This window comes from Podarcis gaigeae (assembly GCF_964106915.1).
Source record: "Podarcis gaigeae genome assembly, chromosome: 2".
NCBI lineage: Eukaryota > Metazoa > Chordata > Lepidosauria > Squamata > Lacertidae > Podarcis > Podarcis gaigeae.
Window position 1 is genome coordinate 107768276 of NC_139679.1, and position 10746 is coordinate 107779021.

At 46.9% G+C, this 10746-nt stretch overlaps 1 protein-coding gene across 1 annotated transcript; it reads left to right on the forward strand.

The window, feature by feature from the left end:
- Positions 1-1367: 1367 nt before the first annotated feature.
- LOC310838060 (kyphoscoliosis peptidase-like) lies at positions 1368-10746 on the forward strand. Its single transcript, XM_083725451.1, has 7 exons — positions 1368-1393; positions 2737-2819; positions 3584-3692; positions 4944-5061; positions 6860-7021; positions 8190-8375; positions 9998-10746. The coding sequence occupies exons 4-7, from the start codon at positions 5054-5056 to the stop codon at positions 10074-10076; spliced, it is 435 nt and encodes a 144-aa protein (XP_083581577.1). The 5' UTR covers positions 1368-1393; positions 2737-2819; positions 3584-3692; positions 4944-5053; the 3' UTR covers positions 10077-10746.

Consider the following 10746-nt stretch of genomic DNA (forward strand, 5'->3'; position numbering starts at 1 on the left):
TAAATAGACATAGTTAGGATTGCACCCTTAGAAGGCAGTCTCAACCTTCGAGGGGGGGGGGGCTGTTCTCCATAGTAAAACTGTTGCGATTCCATTAAGTGGATTTAGAGTGGTGTCAGTAGTTCTTCTGCATATGTATATATATGGACGCGGGTGGCGCTGTGGTCTAAACCACTGAGCCTCTTGGGCTTGCCGATTGGAAGGTCGGTGGTTTGAATCCCCGCGACGGGGTGAGCTCTCGTTGCTCTGTCCTAGCTCCTGCCAGCCTAGCAGTTCAAAAGCACTCCAGTGCAAGTAGATAAACAGGTACCCCTGCAGTGGGGAGGTAAACAGCATTTCCGTGCGCTCTGGCTTCCATCACAGTGTTCCGTTGCACCAGAAGCGGTTTAGTCCTGCTGGCCACATGACCTGGAAAGCTGTCTCCCTCAGCCTGAAATTGAGATGAGCTCCTCAATCCCAGAGTCACCTTTGACTGGACTTAACCATCCAGGGGTACTTTACCTTTAACTTTACAGTGGTACTTCAGGTTACATATGCTTCAGGTTACATACTTAACATGAGGTACCACTGTATATATAAGTTGGTTGCTGATGGTTTAGTCATTGAATCACTTAGTAATTCTTTGAAGGAGACAAGATGCCAAACCACAATTCCCATGATTCACCAAGAAAGGATGGGGAACCTGAGGCCCCCCAGGAGTTGCTGGCCTGCATCTCCCATCACCCGACACCATTGGCTCCGTTAAAAGGTAAAGGTAAAGGGACCCCTGACCATTACGTCCAGTCGTGGCCGACTCTGGAGTTGCGGCGCTCATCTCACTTTATTGGCCAAGGGAGTCGGCGTACAGCTTCTGGGTCATGTGGCCAGCATGACTAAGCCGCTTCTGGCGAACCAGAGCAGCGCACGGAAACACCGTTGACCTTTTCACCGGCGTGGTACCTATTTATCTACTTGCATTTTGACGTGTTTTTGAACTGCTAGGTTGGCAGGAGCAGGGACCGAACAACGGGAGCTCACCCCATCGCAGGGATTTGAACTGCCGACCTTCTGATCAGCAAGTCCTAGGCTCTGTGGTGTAACCCACAGCACCACCCGCATCCCTCATATTGTGGATCTCGCTGCCTCTGAGAAGCCACAGGTTCTGTTGTTACATTTAAGGGCAGCTATGAAAGTCAGGCTGACATAAGGGCAACAGATTGGGGATGGGTTCTCTGGGGCGGAGCAGAGCTGTTTCCCACCAGTCCCAGCCAGCATGGCCGGTGCTCAGGGACAATGGGAGTTGCAATATATGCTTTAATGCACATCTCGTCTCATCCCAACACAAACATTTTGTAGGCTTTCAAGATGGGAGGAGCACAAGCATCAATGCTGCCTCGGGAAGAAGATCTGTATGGTAAAGAGATGTTCTTTCTTATGCTTATGTATGGCTATTGATCTAGATCCTCTGTGTCAGCTGCAGGGAACCTTTGGCCCTCCAGATGTTGTTGGATTACAACATCTATTAGTCCCAGGAAGCGTGGCCGGGGATTATGGGAGTTGTAGTTCCCCAGCATCTGGAGGGCCAAAGGTCCCCTACACCTGCTGTATATATTTATAGTACTTCTTTTAGTACTTAGCAGTGATGCGAATCTTGTTGTTATTGTTGTTTAGTCGTGTCCGACTCTTCATGACCCCATGGACCAGAGCATGCCAGGCACTCCTGTCTTCCACTGCCTCCCACAGTGTGGTCAAATTCATGCTGGTAGCTTCGAGAACACTGTCCAACCATCTTGTCCTCTGTCGTCCCCTTCTCCTTGTGCCCTCCATCTTTCCCAGCATCAGGGTCTTTTCCAGGGAGTCTTCTCTTCTCATGAGGGGCCAAAGTGTTATTTCTCTAGACAAAGAGGTGCCAGAACTCACCACGAACGCTTACCTTGTTTTTTTACAATGGCACCTACCCTGAGAGGTGGCATAACTCAGTTCCAGTGAGTTCTGGCTGGGGGAAAAGGCTGCACTATATTCCCCCCCCCCTCTAAGGCTGGAGCTACCGTTAGGCCAAGTGAGGTGGCTCAGATGCTCCAGGGGGGGCAGGGATCTGTGAGGTGTCAGAGAACAGATCGTTGCATGCTACGCAGTCTTCCCTTCACCCTCAAAGTAAGCCTGTTCTACTCAGGTGTGCTGGAGAAAATCTGTCCCATCACCTGTGTTCGGGTTTCTGTAAGTGGAACGGGGCTTCAGTATGTGGCATGTGGGTGGGTGGGTACATTTTCTCCCTCATCTCAAGCAGCCCTGTTTGTGTTATTGTTATGCTACTATTATAGTTCCTGAAATGAGCTTGCAGTTGACGTTCTGTTGAATGCATATTGCAGATGGATGCAGCGAAATTTGAAGCCAGGGGTTAAGGGATGCCAGGTATTCTGACCAAAGTCAGATGTTTGGTGTGAAGAGGGCTTCTCTAAGGAGGTACCAGCTGTTCCCGTGGGAAGTGCAAACCGTGCCATACGCCTTGTGTACTGTGCTCAAAATGGTCTTGCAAGATCAGATCAAAATCCTACCTTTTAAGTAGAGCAACGTTGGTCACAGCTGAAGCGCCTCTACTCCTGCTGCTGAATTTCACTTGAGGAGAAACAGAAAAGGCTCCCTATCTCTATTCCCTGTTGGTTCCCTGTATTCCAACCCTTTAAATAACCTTATAGATCATCCTTTGCTCTCCTTTCCCCACTGTTTCTAGAATGACTTTTCCATTTTTGTTCCCAGATTATCCATGGGATAAATCCAATGAGAAATCAATACAAATAGACTTGGCAAAGTTTAAGGAACTGGATGCCTATGCACAGAAGGTATGCTGTCTCTTATTGCGATATAGGCAGCGAGGAATTTGCTAGGATGCTGAGGTTTTTATGTGCTTTTGGAATTTGAGAGTGCTTTCGAGTGTCCTTTCCTGATAGGAGGCAATTACTTCTGTTCAGATGGAAGGTCCGAACTGGGAACATCATGAGTCACAAGACCCTGCTCCTGTTTTTCAGAAAACCAACACAGTGGAGCACCTATTCACACGGGCTGCACACACCATGCACTTAAAGAACACCAACTCCCCAAAAGAACTATGGGAGCTGTAGTTTTCCCCTCACAGAGCTACAAATCCTAGAACCCTTAACAACCTACAGGATTCTCTTTCTCTCTCTGTGTGTGGGAATTAAATGCATGCATATACATCCATAGGGACGCGGGTGGTGCTGTGGGTTAAACCACAGAGCCTAGGGCTTGCTGATCAGAAGGTTGGCAGTTCGAATCCCCATGACGGGGTGAGCTCCCGTTGCTGGGTCCCTGCTCCTGCCAACCTAGCAGTTCAAAAGCATGTCAGGTGCAAGTAGATAAATAGGTACTGCTCTGGCGGGAAGGTAAACGGTGTTTCCGTGCACTGCTCTGGTTCGCCAGAAGCGGCTTAGTCATGCTGGCCACATGACCCAGAAGCTGTACACCGGCTCCCTCGGCCAATAAAGCGAGATGAGTGCCGCAACCCCAGAGTCGGCCACGACTGGACCTAATGGTCCAGTACCCCCTCCTCCATATTAACTGCTTCCATTTACCTTCTGTGAAACAGGTGGATTTCAGGAATAGTGTGAAAAGCCAGGTGAGAGTCTTGCTCAAAAAAGCCCACAGTGACCTGGAGAAAGTGCGAGCCATTTGGATTTGGATCTGCTATCATATAGGTAGGTGGGACTGCCAACTTCCTGCATACTTGAGTCCCCTTGCCTTTGACAACTTCCGGTATTAAAAGACCAGCCTTTGTCACTGCCCTGCGCCCATGAATCCAGCTCTGTAGCAGAGTTCTTTAGCAGACACCCAGTCCAGTGATTGCCAGCCAAGGAAGATGGACACATAAGGTCATATCAAACCAAGTTATATTCAGAGTAGACTGGCTGAAATCAATGGATGTAAGTAAGTCACGGACATTAAATTCAGTGGGTCTACTCTGAACATGGCTTATTTGCAGGTGACTTGGGCCTTTTCACCATTTCATAGCCAGTCATGTCAATTCCATTTGCACAAAGGATTCTGGATTGTGTGGGTCAGTGATTTGGTGTTTGGCTCTCGCAGAGCTTTTTGGGGATCTCTGTTCAGCCATGAAACTCAGAAGGGATCAGGAGGTGCTCATTGATAACAGAAATCACTGGGTTAAAGGTCACTTAAAGTCCCGAGGTAGCATTATCATCAATTTACGATGGGGTGGAAGGTCCACAGGCTGTGAAGGACTTGCTCACAAATATATTGAAAGCTGCATGAATTATGGTAGCTAGGAAGTGGAAGGGGACAGCAGAATATAAAATGAGAAAATGGTATAAAGAGGTGTGGGATAAAGCTATTAATGATAAATGAACATGTGCCATTAAGGTAAGACGGGGAATATGCAGGAGAAATGATTTTGAGGAGATATGGAAGGTGTTTGCAGAAGTTGTCCTGTTAAAACGGAAAGGGGTCAAACCATCGCAAGAGGTGTTGAAATTTTGGAAGGTTGGATAGTTACAACGGAATGGTCTCAGATGTGGGGTGCACATTTTTATTCTTATTTATGTATTCTTATTACTTTGTCAAAATAAAATAAAGGTCACAGCACGGGGTAGGGGGAGAGGAGGTTCTCGTTCAGGCCCCTGTCTCCAGACTCCTAACCCTTGCACCAGTGTGCATTTTTATTTGGCAAAAAGACCCTGGATCTACACAAAGCACCTCTCTGACAGATTTACGAGTGCTTCCATACCTTCTCTTTTGAGGTGTGATTCAATCACATACAGGCAAATTCATGTTGTGCAATTAAAAGTTCATTTGGAGCTCTTGCAAGACAAGCCACCCCACCCTACCCCATCAGATTTTGTCAACAAGGAAAGAGATTGAGAAACATGCTGGAAAGTGTTGCCACCCCCCAAGCAAATCAGAATGGGTGCTCATTGTCTTTATTTCTACAGAATATGATGTGGAAGGCTGCTATAACTTGGACAAGCTCTGTTTTAAGCCAGCTGATATCCTTAACTCAGGAAAGGCTATTTGCGGTGGATATGCTCGACTCTTTCAAGCAATGTGCAGGTAACATCTACAGTGGTACTTCGGGTTACATATGCTTCAGGTTACATATGTTTTAGGTTACACACTCCGCTAGCCCATAAATAGTGCTTCAGGTTAAGAACTTAGCTTCAGGATAAGAACAGAAATTGGGCTCTGGCAGCACAGCGGCAGCAGGAGGCCCCATTAGCTAAAGTGGTGCTTCAGGTTAAGAACAGTTTCAGGTTAAGAACGGACCTCCGGGACGAATTAAGTACTTAACCTGAGGTACCACTGTATTGGCTCCAGCCACCATGGCAAGTGGTTGTTACTTGGCTGTAGCGATAGGAGAGCTGGAGAGCCACAGGTTCTCCACCCCTTGCCCTAGGCAGCTATCTCCACACATAGGTGTGATCAACTCGCACGTGACAACTCCAAGAAATAAGTAAATCAATAGATTCTAAGCAGGAAATGGCAGGAGAGAGCTGGAGAGTCCTCATGGGTCATGAGGAGACCCTCCCCAGAACCCAAAGAGGACTTCAGTGGGAGCGGAGAAAGCCCCAAAGAGAACGGAGGCACAGTGGGGCTTTGTTTAGGTTGCTCAGCCTCCCACCTAGTAGCTGACACATGTCACAGCGTGGCAGCAGCAGCCAGCCCCAGAGCTTCAACTTTGTTGAAAAGAATGTTGTGTGGAGAGAGAGCTGGAGAGCAGGAAATAATGAGCTTTTTTTAGTGTGTGCTCCCTACTTATACAGGGACGTGGGTGGCGCTGTGGTCTAAACCACTGAGCCTTTTGGGCTTGCCAATCAGAAGGTCGGTGGTTCGAATCCCTGCGATGGGGCGAGCTCCCGTTGCTCAGTCCCTGCTCCTGCCAACCTAGCAGTTCAAAAGCATGCCAAAAAGTGCAAGTAGATAAATAGGTACAGCTGCATTGGGAAGGTAAACGTCGTTTCTGTGCGCTGCTCTGGTTTCAGTGTTCCGTTGCACCAGAAGCAGCTTAGTCATGCTGGCCACATGACCCAGAAAACTATCTGCGGACAAATGCCGGCTCCCTTGGCCTGTAAAGTGTGAGATGAGCACCGCAACCCCAGAGTCGTCTGTGACTGGACTTAACTTTCAGGGGACCTTTACCTTTACCCTACTTACACAATTTTTGATTATGTGCATGGGGTTCCGGAACATGACCTACCACGTAAGTGGAGGAATGCCCGCCCTGTGAATGATCCTGAAGCAAAATTGCATATATACGGTTGCATTGAATTGAGTAGATCCATTGGAATCAGTAGACTTAAAAAATTACCGTATTTTTCGTTCTATAAGACGCACCAGACCATAAGACGCACCTAGTTTTTGGAGGAGGGGGGGAAAAAAATCTGAATCTCAGAAGCCAGAACAGCAAGAGGGATCACTGCACAGTGAAAGCAGCAATCCCTCTTGCTGTTCTGGCTTCTGTGATAGCTGCACAGCCTGCATTTGCTCCATAAGACGCACACACATTTCCCCTTACTTTTTAGGAGGGAAAAAGTGAGTCCTATAGAGCAAAAAATACGGTACTTGAATTTAATGGGTCTCTTCCCTGTGTGACTTAGTTCCTCATCCACACTTACCTTGGCTCTGTGCTTTATAGGTCCATGTCCAAATGTTGCTGTTGTTGTTTCATCCCAGGAAAACTTGTGTTTTCCTGCCAAATTGGAGCAAATGACAACCTGTGGAGAACCTGACTGCTGTTTTCTCCGATCTAGCAAAATGAAGGACGGCCACTCCAGCCTATCAAAGCAGTGAAAGCAATCACTTGTCCTCCTGATACCAATGGTGTTCCTGAATACCTTCCTTCCCCTCTCAGTATTGCAGGGATACAGTGCGAGTATGTGAGAGGCAGCTCCAGCGTAACAGGGAAGAGCAACCATGCCTGGAATGCTGTCCGCATTGGTGGAAGGTGGCATCTCCTAGACTGCACCTGGGGAAGTGGCACTGTGGATGCTGCTTTCAGTGAGTTCACTTTCAGGTACGTTGTTGGGCAGTAGAAAGACCAGGCAGAACGTGGGACATACTGAGGGTATAGCAGAAGAAGAGGAGTTTGGATTTGATATTCCGCTTTATCACTACCCTAAGGAGTCTCAAAGCAGCAAACCATCTCCTTTCCCGTCTTTCCCCATAACAAACACTCTGTGGGGTGAGTGGGGCTGAGAGACTTCAGAGAAGTGTGACTGGCCCAAGGTCACCCAGCAGCTGCATGTGGAGGAGCGGGGAAGCAAACCCGGTTCCCCAGATTACAAGTCCACCTCTCTTAACCACTACACCACACTGGCTCTCACAGTTAACTTCATTTGCTTTCAGGTGGTTTTGTTTTGCTTCGACCACTTGTCAGAGTTTGCGATTTGATGGCCGTGGGGCTGATTAATGTAAGCAAGTGATTTAAGAATGAGGCAGCTAGACTGGTGACTGGGAGCGGCTGCCAAGACCATATAACACCGGTCCTGAAAGACCTACATTGGCTCCCAGTACATTTTCAAGCACAATTCAAAGTGTTGGTGCTGACCTCTAAAGCCCTAAATAGCCTCAGCCCAGTATACCTGAAGGAGTGTCTTCACCCCCATCCTTCAGCCTGAGGTCCAGCTCTGAGGGCCTTCTGGCAGTTCCCTCACTGTGAGAAGTGAGGTTACAGGGAACCAGGCAGAGGGCCTTCTTGGTAGTGGCACCCGTCCTGTGGAACGCCCTTCCATCAGATGTCAAGGAAATACAACTATCTGACTTTTAGAAGACATCTGAAGGCAGCCCTGTTTAGGGAAGTTTTTAATGTTTGAAGTTTTATTCTGTTTTTAATGTTCTGTTGGAAGCCACGCAGAGTGGCTGTGGAGGCCGGGCCAGATGGGCGGGGTATAACTAATTATCATCATCATCATCATCATCAGCCATGGGCATGGAGTGTCCTGATGGCAGGGATAGATACCATCTATCTATCCTCTTTGAACAGTTCTGGAGTGTGATGCTTATTCTGGGCTACATGTGTAAAATCTGGGGATTCTGGAGGCTGCATTGTTGCAACCCAGCAGCTTCCTCAAACAGGTGCCCACCAGCTGCTCTGGATCACCACTCTGTTTGCCTGTCTGGCCCTGGTGCTGATTTAGGCATTATTATGAAATACTGCATTATTGCACCTTCTCCTTTTGCAGTTACGATGAGTTTTACTTCCTCACCCACCCCGCTCTGTTTATTGAGAAGCACTTCCCTGATGACCCCAAGTGGCAGCTTCTGAAACCAATGGTGACACTGGAGGAATTTGAAGATCAGCAGGATCCTGACTTAAATACAGAAGGACTGACCGTCGCAGTCATAAGAATACCAACCACTGAAAATGGGTAAAGTCAATTAGAAGCATCTGCCTTGTTCCCTTTGATTATCACAGTTACATTCACAATCAGCCTCATGTATTTCAAAGGGGAAATGACACAGAGCACAAGCTGTTACTACAACTACAACTTATCCAGCTAGACTGGTGACTGGGAGTGGCTGCCAAGACCACATAACTCTGGTCTTGAAAGACCTACGTTGGCTCCCAGTACGTTTCCGAGCACAATTCAAAGTGTTGGTACTGACCTTTAAAGCCGCCTAAATGGCCTTGGTCCAGTATACCTGAAGGAGCATCTCCACCCCCATTGTTCTGCCCGGACACTGAGGTCCAGTGCCGAGGGCCTTCTGGCGGTTCCCTCACTGCGAGAAGCAAAGTTACAGGGAACCAGACAGAGGGCCTTCTCGGTAGTGGCGCCCGCCCTGTGGAATGCCCTCCCATCAGACGTCAAGGGAATAAACAACTATCTGACATTTAAAAGACATCTGAAGGCAGCCCTGTTTAGGGAAGTTTTTTTAATGACTGATGTTTTAATGTATTTTTAATCTCCTGTTGGAAGCCGCCCAGAATGGCTGAGGAGACCTGGCTGGATGTGCAGGGTATAAGTAGTAAATTATTATTATTATTATTATTATTATTATTATTATCATCATCATCATCATCATCTTCCATCAACCCTCACTATCATGTGGTTGATGGGACATAAGAATTCAGCAACATCTGGAGGAAATCAGATTGGCAAAGGCTGGTTTAACACACCACCCCAGACTCTCAACAGTGGTTAATATTATGAAGTTATAGAGTTATTATAGAGTTGGAAGGGACCACAAGTTTCATTTAGCCTAACCCCCAGCAATGCAGGATTATTATTTTTGCCCCGTGTGAGGCTCAAACCCATGACCCTGAGATTAAGAGTTTCAATAAGCTAGCTGGATGAGCCATGGTTTAAAGATGGCTTATCAGACCAATCAACCACGGTTAACAGTAAGCATAGTTCATCAGATTTGGGTGAGGCAACGAGCTGTGGTTAAGCCTAACCAGGATGTAGTTTCCAAACTCTTCACCGCTTGTGTAGAGGGAGGAGGTGGGGAATGTGTGAGCTCAAGGCTTGCTTGGGCTCATTCCCAGATTGCTAAACCATGGTTTCACTTGACATCTGAACTGGGTCTGTAAGTATTCCATGCTCAACCTTAGATACCTTGGTTTGCCCCTGTTGCTGATTTAGATAGGTAAAGGTAAAGGGACCCCTGACCATTAGGTTCAGTCATGACCGACTCTGGGGTTGCGGCGCTCATCTTGCTTTATTGGCTGAGAGAGCTGGCGTACAGCTTCCAGGTCATGTGGCCAGCATGACTAAGCCGCTTCTGGCAAATCAGAGCAGTGCACGGAAACGCCGTTTACCTTCCTGCTGGAGCGGTACCTATTTATCTACTTGCGCTGTGTGCTTTCAAACTGCTAGGTTGGCAGGAGCAGGGACCGAGCAATGGGAGCTCACCCTGTTGTGGGGATTCGAACCGCCAACCTTCTGATCGGCAAGTCCTAGGCTCTGTGGTTTAACCCACAGCGCCACCCACGACCCTGCTGATTTAGATAGTGTTGCTAAATACTGCACCATTGACCTTTCTTTTTCAGGTACTATGTGGTTTACGTCCTCAACCATCCTGTTCTGATTATTAGAATTTCCCAGAGGATCCCAAATGGCAGCTTCTGAAGCAGACATCTGCACTTCCAGCAGCTTGAATGTAATCCGCCTACCGTTTTATTTGATATCCTTCAAGGATAGTCACTTGTCTCTGCCATCACTGCTAAACTGACCACGGTTTTGATGCATAGGGTTTTTAGCTTGACACAAAGTTCTAAAAAATGAATATATATATATAATACATATGACATGATACTTGTTTCAATGAGCTCTGAAGTATATGCTAAAACTGATTGCAGTATCTATTTACAAATTTACAGTATAACAAAGAAATTGGGGAGATGTTCCAGGATTTCCTTTTAAAGGCCATATCAAAAAATGAGCAAAGTGGGAAACCCTAGATTGATTTTGAAAAGCAGAGAATGAAAGGGTACAATTAATGTTTAGGCATAAACTTGTTCATATAAAAATGTGTTAAAATACACCCCCCCAAAAAAACATTCAATTTCCCAGACTTTCAGAACTTATATCCTTTACAAGTACAGCAACACAAATCATTAGCATTTTAGCCACCATATTCTTGAGACACCCTAATGTGGTCCTATCCATTCACTTAAAGTAGTAGCAGATTTTTTTATATATAGCAAACAGTAAATAAAAAGAGTACAATCCATAAATTGGTGCAGACTTTTGGGGCTTGCCATTTATTTCCCAGTGTGTTTGTAAATGCAATAAAGTT